Raw genomic sequence first — 19129 nt, 5'->3', positions numbered from 1 at the left:
CTCCTGCTGGTTCTGTTTCTCCGGAGAACTCTAATAGCCGGCGGGTCCCCTTTAGCCCTCACGAGGTCAGCTGCTGGGCCACCGGGCCGGACACTTCCAAAGGGACTCTCGTGGGCCACTTTCCCAGTGAGCTCAGCTGCCTGGGAGTCCCGGTCCTGTCCCACTGTGGGGCCGAGGCTGCCTGCCACTCGTGTCCCCATTTAGTCCGGGAGCCAGGCCTATGGCTCCCCTGCGACACCCTCCAATGGCCCCCACTGCAGTCAGAGTGGCAGGGAGCGCCACGCTGGGCGCTGGCCTCACCACCTGCGCCCAGCCCTCTGCCCTCCCCTCCCAGGGGCCGTTCTCCCAGGGAGGGCTCAGCCCACACCCAGGCAGTTACGGGGAACTGTGGGCAGCGGGGGCTGTGGGGCGAGCGTCTCCTCACACCAGAGGCCCATTCTGCCTCCTTCTCGACAGAAAGAGCCCCGGCCGGCCCCCAGGTGAAGCCCTGTGTCACTTTATTACAATGTCATCGGACGTGCACAGACTTAACGCTGGGTAGCAACGTGGGCCCAGAGCTCCTCCCCAAGCCCGCAGCCACAGCACATTTTATTTTATTTATTTTTATTATTATTTTTTTCAATCCTCACCCCAGGATATTTTTTCCATTGATTTTTAGAGAGAGTGGAAGGGAGAGAGAGAGAGAGAAACATCGATGTGAAAGACACACACATCGATCGGTTGCCTCCCACATGCACCCCTGACCAGGCCGGGGATCAAACCTGCAACCCAGGAACATGCCCTTGACGGGGAATTGAACCCCCAACCCTCGGTCCAAGGGCTCATGCTCCAACTGCTGAACACATCGGCCAGGGCAGCACATTTTAAAATTAACCAGTGTTAACGTAAGAAACATTTAAACCTGTAAAGAATTTTTGTGAGTTTATTTAACCCAAACTGTCGACAATTCCCGGGGAGCAAAACCTCAACGGGTTGAGAAATTGCTCCGGAGAAGGGCAGTTCTGCACCCTGTCTGATGCGTTACAATCAAGAGGAGACGCAAGTGGGTTCCGTGAAATCCATGGGTGACAGGTTGGGAGGCGGGAGAAAGCAAAGCGGGGAAACCTGGGGCCGGAGAGAAAGTGAAACGATGGACACACACTTTTACTCAGGTGGGTGCAGGAGAGTTAAGTCAACAATTAATAACAACGAGGGGATCTGTGGTCTCTGCAGAGCGGTGCCCGCGCCCTGAGGGATCCGGAAAAAGGAAAATTACTTTGACATTCCAGGAATATGTTATCATAGATGCAAAAGACAACAGACAGGCTCAGTCCAGGTGAAGATGGACCTTTGTCAGGGCAGATGCTGGCCTAGCACAGGACGACCCACCATAAACTGCTTTTAGTGAAACACTTTTCATTTCAGACCATCTTTTGTGGTGACTGTAGGCCTCTGAGTTTGCACCTGAGCTCGTCAGGTGAGCACATGGCCCCTTTGGGTCCACACCAGGAACACTGCAAAACTAGCAGGGTCCAGGCTGACACGACAGGGCCGCTCCCCCTGACACAAGGCCACGGGCCAGCCACGGCTCCACGACGGACTACAATGAAAACCCAGGTTCTCGGGGTGGCCCTGGTCACATGTCAAGCGGTCATTTAAGCTAGTGGTCATTTCCGCGTCTCCACCGCCGGCTGTCACCTTGCTGCAGGCAGTGAGGCCTGGCCCCCCGCACTTTTGCAGGAGGGTGGGGCTGGCTGGCCTCGGGGCGCCGGCACCACCACGGTGGGCATGAAATACGCAACATTTGGAGGCTTCCTAGGCCCTTCACACTAGCCTCTCAGCGACCTTTCCAAACGCTGCCTCCTCTAAGGGCAGCCAGTACCCGCCCAGTCCACAGGGCAAGGGCTGGGCTGCCTGGAATCGCCTCCCAGGATCCTCAGCAGAGGCCCCCTGGCTGCCAGGCCTCAGTGCCCACCTAAGGGTCCCGGGCCGGGGTGGGGTGGGGGGGGGTGGGGGGGTGGGGGTGGTGGTGAACAAAGCTGCTGCTGTCTCGCCTGGCACATCACCTCCTCCAGGCGGCCTCCTGGGTAGCCCAGGGCGCCCAAGGACGACGGGGGCGGGGAGCGCGAAGGGTCCTGCCCTGGGCGCCCAGGCGCAGCCCCCCGGGAGCTCGGAGGCGCCCAGCGCGGCGCGCGGGGCTCGGGCTCCGGCTGCACCGAGACCCTGCAGCCCCGGGGGCGGGGCGCGCGGGCGGGGGCGGGGCCTCGGGCTCGGGGGCGGGGCCTCGGCGCCATATAAGTAGCGGGCCCGGGCACGCGCCCCGCCAGAGACGAGCGCGCAGCTGCGGCGACGACCTCCCGCGTCGCCCCCGGCCTCCCGCGCGTCCGCCCCGCGCCCCGGCCCCGCCCGCCCGCCCGCCCGCAGGCCCGCGCCCCGCGCCCGCGCCCAGCCCCGGCCCGCAGGCCCGCGCCCCGCGCCCGCGCCCAGCCCCGGCCCGCAGCCCCGCCGCCATGGGGGTGGAGGGCTGCACCAAGTGCATCAAGTACCTGCTCTTCGTCTTCAATTTCGTCTTCTGGGTGAGCCCCGGCCGGGGGGCGGGGGGCCCGGGGCCGTGCGCCCCGCTAGGCCCCGCCGCGCGCGCAGTCGGGCGGCCACCTGTGCGCGCGGGGCGCGGGGCGCGGGGTTGGGGGCCCGGGGCGGGCCGCGCGTCCTCCTTAGCGGGCGGGGGCCGCAGCGAGCCGGGGTTGGGGGCCGGGCCGGAGCCCCGAGGCCGGGCCCGCGCGCTTCGGGGCCTCGGGTCGGTTCCCGCGCGGGGAGGGCGGCGGGCGCGGCGGGTGCGCGCTCAGGGCCGCGTCCCCGGCGCGCTCGGCCCCCTGGCTGCTGTTTCTGGGACCACCCTGCCTCGCGGGGCCCGAGGGGGGCTGGAGGGCGGGACTCGCGGCGTCCCGCCCCCATGAGCTCATCGAGGCCGCCGCCCCTGGGTGGGTGGGTGGCCGGTCCGGGGTGGGGGGGGGGCGCATCCCCGGCGGGAGTCTTGGGAACCGTTCTCTCCACTTTTGGCGCAGCTCGGCTCACCCCTCTGTCAGCCGTTGCCACCCTGGAGATCGTTTTTTTTTGGGGGGGGGGTGTCCAGGCTCGCTGGGCCTGCTGTGGCCTGTGCGCTGAGATGCCCACACCCGTGGTGGCCACAGTTTGTGGGGCCTGATCCCTTGCCCTCCTCACCCAGACCGCAGATGGAGATCCCAGCCTGGCCTCCCCGCAGGGCCCCGTGGAGGCCTTGAGGGGAGCAGGGCAGCAGCAGCCCTTCCAGCTGGCACAGGGCAGAAGCCCAAAGACCTGGGTGTCCCTGAGCTCCCGGGGCCTGGGTCTGGCCTTGGGCACCCGCTCTGGGAAGAAGCGGCCACAGGAAGGTCATGTTGGGGTGCAGGAGGGTCCCCCCGGGCCACCACCCTGAGAGCGTGTTTCCTGACCTGAGTCTTAGCTGCTGGCCAGTGACTGATGGGACTTGACTTTTGTTTTCATTTCCTGTCAGTGTGGGAGTTGGGAACAGGGTGGAGTGACCCGGAATGCGGGTGTCCGAAGCCCCTCTCATGGCCATGCTTGCTCTGTCTCCCCTAGCCCATCCCCTGGGCAGTGGCAGGGACCCCCTCCCAGGCCCCTCTATGCTGCTCTGCTCCCCTGGGCTGTCACCCCTCCTCACCCAGGACCAGGATGCCGACGGGTGACGGTGTATTTCTCAAGTGGACGCATGAAGGGTGAACTTCTAAAATGGCCCTTGGGGAGAGTGTGCGGGGTGGGGGACATCTGCTTCCCACCTGGACAGCCAGGGCTCCAGGGCAGTTCTCAGGCAGCGAAGGATTTGGGGGTGGAGAGGATGGGGACTGGACTGAACTCCAGCTAGGGATAGCGTGGGGGTGTCCCATCAACCTGGGGTGTGCCAGGCGTGGCCCCAGGCACGGGTGGTGGCATCATGGACTTAGTGTTTGCCTGCTTTGACCCTGGCGTGTAGGGGGTCAAGGGGGCACCCAGATGCCCCTCTGTGGCCCCTGAGCCTGGGCGTGAGGGCAGGACTCTGTCCAGGAAGTGGAGGGTAGGCGGAGGAAGGGGACTTCTCCTGGAGTGGGTACCTGGCCCTCCCACCTGCCCAGCTGGGGCTGTCTCCAGGGCAGCCTGCCCCGTCGGAGCTCAGCTGGGCGAGCCTGGTAGTTTCCCAGGCAGCGGGGGTGGAGGCAGACACATCCCCTGGGGCATTCTTTATTGAGACTTGAGGAAATGTTTCCGAGGCCTCTCCCCTCCTGGGCCTGCCCAGCCAAGCACAGAACTGCATCCTGTCCACTGTTGCCATGGTCCACAGGCACTGTGGCCCCACCCGCCCATGCTGGGTCACCCCCTGTGGTAGCGGGATACAGAACTGCGCCATGCGGGCTGGGGGGCACACCCTGCAGGAGCCCCTTTCTGCACCCCCCTGCATCGCCTGGCTGAGAGCATGGTGTGGTAGGGTTAGACCTGGGTAGAGGCCCCCCTCCCCGCTCTTCTGCTCCTGGGCCTCAGCTTCCTCCCCTTGGAAGTGGGGTCCTCTGAATGCTGTCTCCTGGGGGTGTAGGCAGATGAGCTCACACAGAAGGGCCGAACTCAGGGAATGGATGTTGGCTGGTGTAGGCTGGGCCCTGGGTGGAGGGAGGCTCCCAGTGCCCAGCCCGACTCACTCGCTGTGCACCCTGGCCACAGTGCAGGAGTGGGTGCTGAGGGTGGGAGCCAAGAGAAGGGTTGACGGTGGGTGTCTGGATCCGGGAACATTTTTAGACAGTGAGAGGCTCCTTGTGGGGGTGACCTCATGCGACCTGGCATGCTGGTCCAGGAAGGAGTGGTCACCCTGCGTGCCCACGCAGGCACGCCTGCACCCACACTTGCTGAGACCCTGGGCCCCAGGCAGCCTCCACTCTGTCTGCCCCAACAACCACCTCCTCGGGGGCTCCTTGGGCCAGCCGGGCATGAGGCTGTGAGGTAGGGACACAGTGACAAGCAGCGTGGAAGTCCTGCCCGTCGGGGTGGGCCGGGAGCTTCCTGGCAGAGGTGGCTGGAGCCTGAGATGCCACTGCTGGGGCAGGTCAGGGGGAGCAGGGACTCCCACCCCTACTCGCCCCACCTGAGTGGCTGACCTGGTGCAGGCGGCGACTGGCCTCACCTGGGAAATGGGCGTGGTGCTCCCCCTCTCCTTGGGGGCCGTCCAGGGAGCCCTGGAGGTGCTGTGGGGCCTGCGGGAAGAGGAGTGGCGAGCGTCCCGTGACCAGGACTGGCAGTTCCTCCACCTAATGCAGTCGGTGGCTGTCTTCCAGAGGCCGGGCGGCCAGAGCTGGCTGGGATCGAGGCTGATGAGAAGCCTCGCTAACTGGCATTTAATTTTCACTTCCAGACAGCACATGGCTGTCTATCACTTAGCGGTTCTGTCGCCTGCCTTCTGTGAGAGTGGCTGTGGCCCTGGCAGGTTGGGGGGGGGGGGGTTCCTGTGCCCGGTTTTGGGTGGGTGATGGACTCCCCTGGCCCTCCTGGGACCCTGGCTGAGCTTTGGGGAAACAGCTGCTGTACTAGGCCAGGTTGAGAAGAGGAAGTCTGAGGTCTGTCCCTGGGGCCTGGTGGCCTCAGTGAGGGTTTCTGAGCAGCAAGGGGCCTGGGGCCAATGTGGTGCCCTCCCTGTAGGGTCCCCAGCACCACCCAGCTCAGCTCTGCGCCCAGCAGGTGAGTTCAGCTCCGTGTCTTTATCTCAAACTGCTCCCCTGTCCGGACAGGGGATGGGCCCCAACCATCCCTCCCAAATACTTGAGCCCAGGCTTTCACTTCTGTGCTGAAATCCATGGAGGGAAAGCAACTGGGTCATAAAATCAATAAGGACTTACAGTCTAGGAGCTCATGGGAAGGACAGACGGTCACCTTTGCACTGGCCCCATATTTTGGAGAGGGCCCTGGGGTGGGGGCGGAAGAGAGCCCCATCAGTGCTCTTACTGGCCCTGGCACCCAAGACCCAGGCCCCAGGCCCGGCACTCGGCGAGGGCTGGGTGATTTTCAGCCCTGGGGACATCACCTGCCCCGTGGCCGGACTCTGTCCTGAATGGAAGGCCAGGCTTGCCTAGAAGTGGCACCGGCAATCTTCCCAGCCATTTCCCACCTGCCCAGCAGAATGCCGTTTGAGCCAACGGGCTTCCAGAACCTTCTGGACTTCTCAGCCCCCCCCTTCCCCCCCCCGTCCTTTCCCCATACACACTCTGTACTTTGGGGCCTGGCCCAGCCCCTCCTCCTGATGGCAGAGCAGGTTTGCATGCGACTGCTTGGGGGCCCCCCCGAGTAGGCTCTCGGATGCTCGGGGAGGACCCGCAGGTGGGTGGGGGCCATGCCCAAGGCGCTGACAGTTCGGCCTCCCATCCTAAGCTGGCCTCTAGCTCCACCGCAGTGAGGGGACCTGGGACCGGGCAGCCACCCTTGCTGGACACAGGGTTGTGAGGGTGCTCCGGGCAGGGTGGCCAAGGGCCCAGGTGTGGGGTCCTAAAATGGCTCAGAGGTATGGTGAGCAGGGACCCGCCTCGCCCTCTTTCTCAGAGTCGGGCCCCTGCTACTAACTGGACGTCGTTGGGGTGACATGGTCATTAAGGGACAGGAAGCCAGGCCTGGCCTGCCGTGTAGAGCAGGTAGACGGGTGACGCACCTGGCACCCCGTGTGGCCCCACAGGGATCTCTGTACCGACTGTCCTACGCCCGGGGCAGCCTTAGGGAGATGTCCACTGGTACTGCCACCCGTCTTACCTGTGCCGTCACCTGTGGGCGGCGTTGAGGCTGGTTCTGTGCTGGGGTTCTCGCAGCAGCTCCTGGCGGTAGACGTGGAGACTCAGGCCGAGACCCCTGGGGTTCAGGGTGCTGGGCACAGCTGTGGGAGCAGGAGGACCCCACCTTCCTAGGCGGCCAGCCCCAGGGGCTGGGAGGCCTGAGCCCCAGAGCTCCATGCTGTCCACCCGCCCCCCTGGGGCTCCGGGCTGCAGCTCTGCTCCCTACCCCAGGGGCTCGGCCCCTGCCCTCTGGATGGACAGCCTTTCCCTCTGCACTGAGTGTGGTAGGAGCTCTGGCTCCCACGGACGGGACTGTCCCCTGCGGCAGCAGGCACCGGGCTGGGGCCATCCCCTCTGCCGCCTCCTCTGGGGCCCGGCCATTATCTCTGGGCATAAGGACACTGAGGTTCGCAGTGACCACGTAAGGAAGTAGTGGGGCGGGCCAGAAACCAGGGGGGAAACCAGGGCTGAAAACCGGAGTGGTTCACAGCCCAGCACGCTCCAGGGCCGGGGCCCTCCGGGCAGGTGGCTGGGCCTGGGTGGGAGCAGGTGCCAGCCCTTGGCCTGCCCGTGCCAGGCAGCTGCTCAGTGCTGCTGGCCCGGGACACTCTGCCTGTGCCCACCCACCTCCCATCTCCCTCCCCAGTGGGTGCTCGGCCCGCTGGGATCCTCCTAGTTAGAGTGTGGGGCCCCCTGCAGCCTTCTCTGGCAGGTGGCTGGGACGTCTGTGTCCACGTGCATCTCCCAGCAAGGCCCAAGGGGGCAGAAGGGCTTCCCACAGAGGGGCCCTTCCAGCCAGTGGGGTGGGTTTGGGGTGGGAAGCGGACCATTTCCAGGCTCCCCTGACCGGAGAATGGGCGGCAGGCTCGGGGTCTGGCCATGAAAGCAGCTGGGGCCCCGGGCGCCCTGAGAGGTGGCGGCGGGGCTGGGGGGACCTCAGGGCCTACATTCACTTACTGGTGGAACATGACACCTGTGCGCCCCGGCTAGTGGGGCCCAGGAGGGCCAGTGTCCTCCCCCCCCAACTCCCCACACCTATTTTTAGATGCCTCGCTCGGCGGCTTCCTGAGGCCGAGGCCGAGGGTGGCTTCTGCTTCCTGGTGAGACGAGAGTCCCTGCTTTTCCCGAGCGAGTCCTTCCTGCCTTCGCCGGGTCCTGGGGGCAGCCGCCCACCCTCAGGAAGCCTGAGCCTGGCCTGTCCCCTCATAGTGGGCGGCGGCGAGGGTCAGCCTGCAGGGACCCCCCTTCCCCGCTGACTCTCCTCCCCCCATCTCGGCCGGAAAGCGGCCTGGCTGAGGCCCTGACTTCTCCAGTGTCTCCAAGGGTATTTCCTGCCTCGCTTCCTGCCTTCGGCCCTGTGGCCTCCTCGGCGTGGTATCCAGGCCCCAGCCCTCCCAGTTGCCAAGCCGGGCAGGGTGTTTACAGTGCATTTTCCCAGTGGGCACGTGCCCCAGCGCGGTGGTGGGTTGGGGTGAGTGAGCAAGCAGAGCCTAGGGTGGCCCCTTGGGTGTCCCCAGCTGGCGGCCCGTCCTGGTCACGGTGGGGTCGCCCTGCGAGGATTGGCACCGGGATCTGGGCTGGAGACTGGCGGCTCTTAGAGGAAGTTGTCTTGCCACGGAGTGGAATGCGTGGGCAGGACTTGGGGTAGCTACTGGGCATGCCCAGTGGGGGTGGGGAGGCAGGTGGCTGGCCTCCCTTGGGGGCTGGAGACCTGTGTGCTGGTGGGGAAGGGCCCTCTCCTGCCTGGGTGCTGGCTGGGAGGGAGGCGAGGGTGCCTCAGGCCTGCCTGGCATCACCCCCCCCCCCCCCCCAGCTCCCTCGAAGCGACTTCTTGGAAAGGCAGCCAGACAGCGACCGGGCAGGAACCCAGCGTGCTTGGCAGCCCCCTCTCTCGGCAGTGCGGTTATTTATTAGTTCTCAGAAGGAGGAAGATGGAAACAGAAACAGAACCCTCTGCCGGTTACGAAAGCTCCGTGCTGGCCCTGGCGTGGGACCCTCCTGCCAGCCGACAAGGTGGCGGGCTCCCCCCGAGGGCTGCCCCACCCGGGCCGGTGCCCCCTTGCTGCGGCCAGCTGGCAGGAGCGGTGCCTCGTGGCCCCGCGTGGATGGCCGAGGCCCCCCCCCCCCCAGGCCTGCCTTGAGCCCCTGCCGGCGGGACGAGGCTTGGGTGCCGCGTCTGAACGCCGCTCCATGCCCAGCGCCCACAGATGTGCGCTCAACCCCCATCTCCTCGTTTCACAGACGGTCGTTCTGCTCTCCTTCCACGGACGCGGGGCTCTAGTAATGGACGTACGTGCATTCCCGGGGTCCGTGGACCAGACTTGAGCCAGCACTTGCCGCAGGCCTGGTGACCCCAGGATGTCCAGCTGCCCACCCCGATGGGCTGCAGCCCCCCGGATGGCAGCCTGGGTCCTGTGGGACCCCGAAGAGACATGTACCCCCAAAGGCCTTGCTGCTTAGGAGTTCAGTCGCCAGGGGCTTGGTTTTTGTTTTTTAAGTTGTATTTTCCGTAAGCAGTGCATGTTTAGAACGTACAGCGTGTTGCTCTGGCCCGTGTCGCTCGGGTTAGAGCGTCGGCCCCCTGCACTGAAGGGTCACGGGTTTGAATTCCCATCAAGGGCACGTACCCGGGTTGCAGGTTGGTTCCCCGGCCCCAGCGGGGGCCCGTGTGGGAGGCGACCCGTGGAAGTGGCTCTCACGTCGGCGTCTCTCCCCGACTTCCTCCGTTCTACTCTCTCAAAAAATCAATGGAAAAAGTGCCCTCGAGAGATTAACAAAATAACAAAAACATACAGCGTGTTAAGTTTCAACGCAGGTAGACAGTGAAACTGTCCCCACCCTCACGGTAGTGGACACATCTGTGGTCCCGAGGTGTCCTCGGACCTTGTGCTCCCCCCGCCAGGCGGCCACGGGCCTGGTTTCCGTCTGCACGGAACGGTTTCTGTTCCGCGAGCCCTGGGACCCGCCGGGTGTCGCTGCTTCAGCGAGTGCCCCCTTTCTCACTGGGAGGGTCCTGCACCCAGGCCCCTGTGGGTAGACGGCGGGGCTCTTCTCAGTTTGGGGCTGTGTCATGGGAAACTGCCAGGAGCACCAGGGGCAGTCCCTGTGCGGACTTGGCTTTGCTTCCTCTTGGGGGACCCGGGGCGGGGGCGGGCGGGGGACCTAGGGGGGTGGCAGGGCGCCCATGGGTGTCTGTTTAACCTCTGAGCTGTGCCCGCCCCCCGTGGCAGCCCCGGGTTGGGCCTCGCGGGGACTTGTTCCCTTCTCCCCTATGACCGGTGACCCTGAGCAGCTTCCCCCCTCTTCACCTGGGGCCCGAACCCCCTCTCTGGTGAGGGGTCTGTTCACAGCTCTCGTCTGTTTGGAAAACTGGGCTGTTCCTTACGCTGAGATTCGAAACTGCCCTGGCTTAGCCGTGAGTCACCAGCTAGCCTTAGAGCGCCCTTCCGGCGGGCGCTGGTTTGGGGCCCAGTCTGCCTCCTGGGCTGGGACTGCGGGGCTCTGGACCCCGCAGACACCTTCCCACCCCTCCCTCTGCTCTCCCGTGGGAGCGGCTGATCCTGCAGGCCCGGGGCTGGCGGGAGGGGGCACGTCAGCCGGGCTCCCCACTGCCCTGTGGCAGGCCCAGCCCCCCGGTTACCCTCAGAGGGCAGGCTGGGGGACCCGGGGAATTGAGGGGCCTGACTAGAGCCCTTCCCCAGGTGAGGGTGCTGGTTGTGCGATCCCACGGGGGGGGGGGGGGGATCCCAGCGTCCCCAGCGTCCCCAGCCTGGGCCTGCCCCTCAGCTCCTGGGGTGAGGGGCTGCACGGGGAAGGGGGTCCCAGCCCACAGGCGCCGCTGTCCTCCGGGCTCCCTCTGCGCGGGGACACTGAGGCTGGCGCTGTGACCAGAGGGAGGCCCTGGCCGGGCTCCCCGCCCCTCCCCCTCTGTCCTGGAACATCTCACAAAGCCAGCTCTGGACCACAGTTTCCAAACAGAATAAGTGATGTTTTCAGGCCAGAGTTACCACGGCAACCCTCAGCCTCCCCTGGAGCTGCAGATGGCAGCCAGAGAAGGGCGGACTCCGGGCACCGTCCGCACCCCCCCCCCCCCCCCCAGCGCAGGTCCCACGGCTCCTGCAGCCCTCTCCTGGGTGTGACAGGCACCAGAGAGCGGGGACAGGATGCTGGGCGCACGAGGCCCTGCCCTTTGAGGGGTACGCAGGGGCCTGAGTGCCTTGGGAGGGACCTTGGCCAGCAGGTGCACAGTGGGACCTTTAGGGTGGAAAGAGGGTCACAGCCATGGCGTCCCCCCCCCCGCCCCCCCCCCCCGCCAGGCCAGGAAACCTTGTTGAACGTGGGGGGGTGGGGGCTGAGGGCCCACCCCCAGCCTGTGGGGTGGAGGTTGCCAGGTCCCTTGGGGGTGCCAGCAGCTCCCCCTTGGGGTGGGAGCCCAGCTGGTGCTGGGTGGGTGACTGGTTCCCCCCGAGCAGAGCCTAGCGTAGAGGGTCCAGGGAGGGGACGCAGCCCACAGCCCCTCCTTCCCCTCGCCACTGCCTGGGAGTCCCCGGGGCAGCTTGGGGCTTTCCTTGGGGTAGTTTGTGATGCTGGGCCTTGAGTCTCACAGGACATGTCCCCACTGTTCCCTCCACATGTCACCCTCCTGCGGCCTTCTCCTGGCCAGGTCTTCGGGGACAGGTCATCTGGTTTCTTGGGGCCTGTTTTTCGGTTTCTCTTCCCTGTTGGTCGTGGAGCTGGGGGCCTGCGGGGTCCCTGGCTGGGGGTCCCCGTGCTGCAGTGGAAGGGCTCGGCTGCCAGCACGTGGACGGTGGGGAGGCCTGGGGCGTGAAGGGGAGCTGGTGCCTGCTTGCCTGGGTTGGTCAGATGCTCAGGTAGGCATGGGTGTGGCCTCATCGTCAAGGTCAGACCCACTTGCCGCCCAGCCACACTGGGTCCCCTGAGGTCCCTGGGAATCCCTGCCCCTCCCAGGCCTCCTTCCTGCCCCCGCTACTCAGGATGGCCTCCCTGCTCTGGGCGACGGTAACACCTGCCCTCTTCTTTTCCCAGCTGGCTGGAGGCGTGATCCTGGGTGTGGCCCTGTGGCTCCGCCATGACCCCCAGACCACCAACCTCCTCTACCTGGAGCTGGGAGACAGGCCTGCACCCAACACCTTCTACGTAGGTGAGTTCACCTGGGCCGCCTGCTCCGGGCTGGGCCAGCATGGATGGTCACATGCTCAGTGAAGCCACAGACAGGCAATCAGGGAGGGCTTCCAGGAGGAGGCAGGGCCTGAGTGGGCTTGCGGGGTGCTTGTGCGGGACGGAGGCAACCAGGAAGGGTTCTCTGGGCAAGAGGGTGAGACGGAGCCAGAGAGCCTGTGGGGTTAGGTCAGCCTGGGGCCCCGAGGGCCTGGGTGAGGCACTGAGGCCTGGGCACCCCCACCTTCAGGTACAGAGAAAGCAGGAACTGTGAGGAGTGTGAGACTTGTTGGGCCACAGATCGCTGTGGGGGCTGAGCCAGAGCTGGAGGGCAGCCACTGAGGCGGGTGGGGGAGCTGTGTCATGTGGTGGGTATTTTGGGGGAGGCTCCCTGGGAATGGGTGAGGCCGGATGCCTGGGCAGCCAGACCAGCAGCTGAGGCAGCCGGAGCCAGAGCTGGAGCCGGAGCCTCAGGGATGGAGACTCGGGCTGCGGGGGGGAGGGTGGGGGCTGCCTGACTCAGGCCACCCCCTGCACACCTTGCTGCCTGATTAGGCTGCCTATTGGCCTGGTGGCCTCCCAGGGACACCAGCTTCTGTCAGGCGGGGCAATGGACCACCCGCCCACCCCATCCCAGGGGCAGCGGCGACCAGGCGCAGGGCCCACTGCGCAGAAGAGCACCCCCCTGGTGGGCCCCAGCCAGTGGGAGGCAGGCCCAGCCCTGTGGAGCCCTGGAAGTGTTTGCTGAAATGTTTCTGTCTTTTAAAGCAATGGCCCCTGGGCCCGCCCCTCTCGTCCATGTCCCCACAGGCCTACCTGGGAAGTGGGTATGACCCCTTCGGGGTTCAGGGCTCAGGTGGGGCTGCCCCTGGCCTGGTGCAAGGCCTCTTTCCTCTGGGGGCCACACACTTGGGATATGCGCCCGGCTGCATGCTCACCATCCCAGAGGGGGCGCCTGTCTCCTCCCTGCCCACCGGCCTCTCTGAGCCGGAAGGAGAGGGCTGGGTTCCAGGGAGTGTGGCTCTGGCCGTGGTTTCCCTGGGCACAGCCATCCCTGGAGGGTCCTGAACCACCATCTACTGGTTCTCAGGCCCCCAGACAAGTCCCTTGCAGGCTGGTCCCGGGAGAAGCCTGCCTTTCGTGAGAGCGCACGCAGGGGCCACCAATCCTGGGCCATCCGCACAGGTGCCTGAGGACTCGGGGTGTCCCCTGGGCCCTTGAGGGCTGTTTCTCTGGGCGGGGGTGCTCCTTGCAGCCTCTCCTTCCCCCCTCCCAGGAGTCTAAGCCAGCAGCCACCAGGGAAGACCCAGCCTGTCCCTGTCCTTCTGCCCAAATGTATGAGGGCTGCTGCCACCCTGTCCTCTGCGTCCCCTTTCCAGGACCTGGCGTCCCATGGGAGATGGGCTTTGCTGGTGGCAGACTTGAGCCAGCCCTTGGGCAGGTGATCTGGGAAGGGGTCCCTCTCCTGGGGACAAGGCTGCCAAGCTGGAGGTCGGGCATGGCTGGGGGGGACCTGAAGGATCACCTGTTTCAGGCCAGAGCTGGGCTCCGGGTCGGGCTGCAGTGGAGGGCTGGGGGTGGCATGGGAGGGCCGCGGCTGCTGTGGCCCTTGGCAGAAGGGCAGAGGCCTTGGGGTTATGCCCAGGCTGCAGTGGGGAAGTGGTCCTAGGAGGGAGACCTGGGGGGCAAAGCTGACTTTGGAGCAGGTGTCCCACCAGGAAGGTGCTCCTCATGGGCGCCAGGCTGCACCCAACCCCCCTGCCCCCTGCCCGCCTCTCCCAGCTGGGGACGCCTGCCCTGGGGCAGCAGCCTCAGCCCCTGGACTGCCTGCTGGGTCAGGCCGATACCCTCTGGACTTGGGCTTCTGCTGTGCCCTCCATGGGCCTCTTAGAGCCCCTCTGGCTGTGGAGCCCCTGCCCGACCAGGACCAGCCTTGGCCTTTGGGAGCTTCCTGCCGGCCCTGATGCGGGCTGGGCCTGCGGGGGAGGCGGGGCAGGGCAGGCAGGCTTGGGCCCTCACAAGAGCTCTTTGTGCGAGGCCAGGATGAGGGGGTGGGTTAGCTGGGCGTGATCAGCACAGGGCAACCCTGCAGGCCTAGGTGAGTGCCCTCCTCACTTGGCAGAGCCAGGGGCAAGAGCTCCAGATGGGTCTCCAGTGCTGGGGGGTGAGCCCTGGGGACTGTAGGCTGGGCATCTGCTCTGGGGTCTGCTGGCCCCTTGCAGGACCCTTCACAGCCCAGAACATGAGACTCCCTTCCCAGGCCCCCCTCGGCATCTCACTGAACCTCACATAGTGACCTGGGGCTGGGGGCCCTGGCGCCCCACCTCCCCTCACAAGTGGGGTGTCAGGGCCTGAGGGAGGGAGGCCTAGCTCGAGGGTGCTGAGGGCAGCTACGGCAGGAGGCTGCCCCTCGGCTAGCCCATTGGGTGCCTCCTGGGGGCTCTGTCCGGCCTGCGCCTTTTCTGAGCCCGGCGATGGGTCCTGAACTCCAGGCTCCCTCCCCTGGGCTGGCCAGGCCAGGACTGTGGGCCCTCGGCTGAGAGCTGGATTCCAGCTCTGGAGAGGGCTGGGGCTGCCCACCGGGTGCTGGGCCGGGGCTGCCAGGAGGGCTAGTGGCGGGGAGCTTCCTGGAGGGGCTCGGTCAGCGTTTCCCAAGGGCACAGGGCCTTTCTGGTGGGCCGAGGGCACCAAGCAGGGCTGCGTGGCCAGCCCGGAGCCTCTCGGGGCACAGTTCCCCTCCTCCCCACGCAGTCCTTTCTGCCTCCTCAGCTGCTCTGCCACCCCAGCCTCCGGGCCACCGTGCCCAGGGGGCTTCAGTCCCCCAGGGGGGGGGGGCGCCTGAGGGGCAGAGTCGAGTCCCAAAGCCCCAGGTGGGGCAGCTGCCCAGAGCAGCCAGGTTTGACTCCTTGCCCAAGAGCACGGCAAGAGTGGGCGCTGTATGCCTGGGCAGGGGGTGTGGCAGAAGGTGCCCAGGGATCCCCAGGCTGCTCCATCCGACCCCCCAGCCAACAGCCAGGCCCTCCCCACCGTGGCACCAAGACGGGTGGTCCTGGACCCCCCACATCCCAGAGGCTTGTGGGAACAGAGTGGTGCAGGTTGTAGGGTCACACGGGGAGAGACCGTTCCTGCAGAGCTCTGACCCCGCATTCTCTGCGCACTTCCCAGAGTGCATTGGTGCTGAGGAGGGGAAACTGAGGCTCTCAGTGCAGCTGGGCTGCAGCGCCCTCGCTGCTCCTCCCCGAGGCATCGGCCCCCGGCCCCTCCCTGGGCAGTGGTGTGTGGGCACATGGCTGGGGAGAGGTCTGGGGGGTGGGCTCCGGGGAGATGAGGCCCCGGCATGTCCCTGGGCCAGTGGCCTCTGAGGCGCCTGTCGTGTGTCCCCTGTCCAGGCATCTACATTCTCATTGCCGTGGGCGCCGTGATGATGTTCGTTGGGTTCCTGGGCTGCTATGGCGCCATCCAGGAGTCACAGTGCCTGCTGGGGACGGTAGGTCCTGGGCAGGGGTGGGGAGCAGGTGGAGGCCACGGGCTGACGCCCGCCGCCCACGGCAGAACCAGGAGCTCCAGGGAGACGGCGCGAGGTCAGGAGCTGGGGCGCCCCCGAGTCAGTCAGCCCTGGACGAAGGGTCACGGCGGCCCGGCGACGTTCCCCGAAATGCCGGTGCCATTTCCCCGTCTGTCCTTAAGTACCCCCTGGCTGACGGTTGTCATGGCCGAGTCCTGAGGCCAAGCTCCACAGATGGAATAACATAGGGAGTGAGTCCCAGCCTCGGGTGTCCCTGGACGTGTCACCCGCTGACACGAAGCTCAGACCTGGCTGTGGCATCCGGGGCCTGGCCAGTCGGGAGGCATGGGCAGTGGGAGCCTGATTCAGTGTCTCCAGCGGGGGAAACTGAGGCACCCCACAGTGACCCCCTTCCTGCGGGGAGGGAGGAAGGAGGGATCTGCGCCTGCTGAGCCCTCACCTCGCCCTCCCTCCTCGGCTGCCCCGTCCTGCAGAGCCTGGGCCCCGGGGGAGCAATGAGAACGCTGGGCCGAGCGTTAGACTGTGCCACTGAGCTCCATGTGGCTCATTCCGTCAGGATGGGGTGGGTGGGTGCCACCAACCTCCCTCCCACATACGTTCGTCACTTGGACGTTGGTCATCTGTGAAAGTCCAGCCCCAAGCCACCCCACTGGTCTGGGGCCCCCGAAAACGCTGGTCATCCCCGGCCTGCTCTGACCCTCTCTCTGCTCTCCCGCCTCCCAGTTCTTCACCTGCCTGGTGATCCTCTTTGCCTGTGAAGTGGCCGCTGGCATCTGGGGCTTCGTCAACAAGGACCAGGTGAGCTGGGGTCTGCGGGGATGACTAGGCCCAGCTCGGAGGGGCAGGAGGGGCACCCCCGGCTCAGGTCAGACTGCAGGGTGCTCTTTGGGGCTCCTCCTGGGGCCGGCCTGGTAAGGAGGCCACCGAGGGCTTCCTGGAGGAGGTGGCATGGTGGCTGAGCTCCGGGGTTAGGATGGCTGGATCTGTCACCCTGGGGACTGGCCCTCACTGTGTGATGACCTCCCTTCCCCAGATCGCCAAGGACGTGAAGCAGTTCTACGACCAGGCCTTGCAGCAGGCTGTGGTGGACGATGATGCCAACAACGCCAAGACGGTGGTGAAGACCTTCCACGAGACGGTGCGGGAGAGCTGAGGGGCGGGGGGGCCGGGGCGCGTGGGCGATGCCCGGCTGGGGCTGAGTCTGGCCTTGGCTCAGACCTCAGGAGCAAGAAGGGCCCCTTGGGACCTGGCAGCCCTGCTCTTCAAGGGGGTTGAGGCCCACTCTGTGAGCCGGGGTGGGCGGCTTCTCTGGGACCTGTGGGTCCCTGGTGGGAATTGGGTCAGGCTGGCCAAGGTGCTGAGCAGGAGGAAGGGAAGGCGGGGGGCACCTTCCCTTCCTGCAGGGGCCTCTGCGGGTCTTTGGTCGTCTCCTCTGGCTGACTGTGGGCCCCTTGTTTCTGCAGCTCAACTGCTGTGGCTCCAACACGTTGACCACACTGACCACCTCCATTCTCAAGAACAAACTGTGTCCCTCCGGCAGCACACTGCTGAGCAACCTGCAGGTGCGTGTCCGTGGGCAGGGCCTTCCCGGGTGGGGCCTGCTCGCTCCCCCTCCTCCCCGTCTGCCCCCCCCGCCCCCGCCCCTGCCCCCCAAGGGTCTTGGGTGGTGGCCAGGCTGGTGGTGCCCTGGCGAGTCGGGATGCCCTGCGCAGGAGCTGAGCTGCCGATGAGCCATGGGGAAGGGAACTGCGTGCCCGGTTCCCGATGGGGCAGCTGTCTGAGTCCAGCTGCCGGTGGGCGTGGAGGGCATCCTGACCTCCCGGGTCAGCGCCCGCCCCGTGCTTAGAGATCTCAGAGGAACAGGGCGCACACAGCATGGGACGTTTCCACATTTGTTTTAAAACGGGTGTCAGGTAGACATGGCAGAGACTGGGCCCTGTTCATGCCTCTCCCGAGAGGGCCGGCATTGTGCCCCCACCGTGTTTTTTTTGCAGTGACCCTGGGCTGTTGCATTGGGGGGGGGGTGACGTGGAGGCCTGAGAACCGGCGCCCCTGACCGCCCGCTGCCTGTCCCCCACAGGAGGACTGCCACCAGAAGATCGATGACCTCTTCTCCGGGAAGTTGTACCTCATCGGCATCGCGGCCATTGTGGTCGCCGTGATCATGGTGAGTGGGCGGGCGGGGCACCTTCTCAGGCCCCCGCCCCGGGGTCTCCGGTGCTGACCGGCCGTCTGCCCTCCCCGCAGATCTTCGAGATGATCCTGAGCATGGTGCTTTGCTGTGGCATCCGGAACAGCTCTGTGTACTGAGGCCCCAGCGCTCGGGCCATGGGACCCCGCGGTGCCCAGAGACGGGACGTTTCTGAGGCGGGGCCGTCACCGCCTGTGTAGATAACTTTTCTGGTATTACTCTGCTCCACTTATTACCCTTTTTACTTCTGAGGTTTTGTTTTTGTCCTGAAGTTCCCCATTGCCTTTTGGGGCTGATGTCACCTATAGGTGGCATGTGAGTGGGCCTTGGGGATGGCAGGGCAGGGTTCCCTCTGCTTCTGGGGCCACCTGGGGGCTCTGCCTGTCCCGCCAGGCCTCCTCTGGGGACCGAGGGCACTTCCCTCCTGCCCCCTGTCCCCGTGGGCCACGCGGCTCACACCTTTTATAACCTGTTTCCTTCCTGCCCCGTCTGTAGAGCTGGGTCTATGAGCAGCCTTACGCCTTCACTGCACCTGCCCTTTCTAACGTGTCACCTGTAATTGTAATTACATCTTGGAAGCCACTTAATAAAGGAGGAAAAACCAGGCATGCTAACAAGCCATGCGGCCCCTTGCTGTGCCCAGTGTTTTTAAGACCTGGGGGGGGGCACCCAAGGGGCAGAGGAGCCGGGCGCAGGTGGGCCCCCCGGCTCTGTGGTCCCTGCCGGGCCGGGTGCGCTACCCACCGTTAGTGGGAGGTGCTGGGGTCCCCAGGGCGCACGCCACGTGCCAGGTGCCCCTTTGTTGGGCCCCGTGCTGCTGCAAACACCCTCCACCCAGCCTGGCCCCCGCTGCCCGGCCCCCGCCCGAGGGTCCGGGGAGCTGCGCGCCCGCGGGAGGGGCCTGGCCAAGCGCCCCGCCGTCCAGGGGCCCAGGACGCACCTGCCGGGCCGCCCGGGGAGCCCACCGCACTGACCACAGCGGGCTCGGCCCCCGGCCCCCGGCCCGTGGGCAGTGCCGGTGACGCCACCGCAGGCCTCCCGACCGGCCCTTAAACTGACCCCGCGAGGCCGCGAGGGCCTGGCCGGAGCAGCGTGTGCGCCTCGGGTGGCCGCCCTGGGGCTGGCTTTGGAGGCCCGTAGCCCGCGATGGGGGTGCTGGGGGCCGGGGGTCGCAGCGGGGCTGCCCCCCGCGGCCTTGCAGGCGGGTCGGCAGAGCACGGGGCGCCCAGGGGACGGCCCTCCGCTCCCCGCGCTCCAGGCCCGGGCACCCCGCGGTCGCACTGCAGGAGGGGCGCGGCCTGGGAAGACGGGCCCCCAACTCTGACCCTGGGCCGGCAGGAAGGGGACCCCGATTCCCGGGGTGACTCCCGGGGTGAGGCGGGCCAGGCACGTGGACTCCGGGGCAGGAAGAGGCCCCGGGAGCCCCCAGCGGTGCCCCGC

The 19129-nt window shown here is 66.3% G+C and overlaps 1 protein-coding gene across 1 annotated transcript; it reads left to right on the top strand.

Annotated features, from left to right (window-relative positions):
- The first annotated feature begins 2423 nt into the window (after positions 1-2423).
- On the top strand, positions 2424-18306 carry CD81 (CD81 molecule). The gene is made up of 8 exons (XM_081154461.1): positions 2424-2555; positions 11841-11955; positions 15362-15459; positions 16222-16296; positions 16532-16636; positions 16962-17060; positions 17579-17665; positions 17746-18306. The coding sequence occupies exons 1-8, from the start codon at positions 2490-2492 to the stop codon at positions 17806-17808; spliced, it is 708 nt and encodes a 235-aa protein (XP_081010587.1). The 5' UTR covers positions 2424-2489; the 3' UTR covers positions 17809-18306.
- The last annotated feature ends 823 nt before the right edge of the window (positions 18307-19129 follow it).

The sequence above is a fragment of the Miniopterus schreibersii genome (assembly GCF_964146895.1).
Source record: "Miniopterus schreibersii genome assembly, chromosome: 12".
NCBI classification, from domain to species: domain Eukaryota; kingdom Metazoa; phylum Chordata; class Mammalia; order Chiroptera; family Miniopteridae; genus Miniopterus; species Miniopterus schreibersii.
The sequence above is the reverse complement of the archived record's forward strand: the minus strand, read 5'-3'. Positions and strand labels throughout refer to the sequence as shown.

Bases quoted from the DNA above. Each gene is read 5' to 3' on its own strand.
- CD81 (XM_081154461.1), top strand. From the start codon at position 2,490: ATGGGGGTGGAGGGCTGCACCAAGTGCATCAAGTACCTGCTCTTCGTC. The intron at 11,956-15,361 runs GTGAGTTCACCT...TCCCCTGTCCAG, and splicing joins ACCCAACACCTTCTACGTAG to GCATCTACATTCTCATTGCC. The intron at 17,061-17,578 runs GTGCGTGTCCGT...TGTCCCCCACAG, and splicing joins CACTGCTGAGCAACCTGCAG to GAGGACTGCCACCAGAAGAT.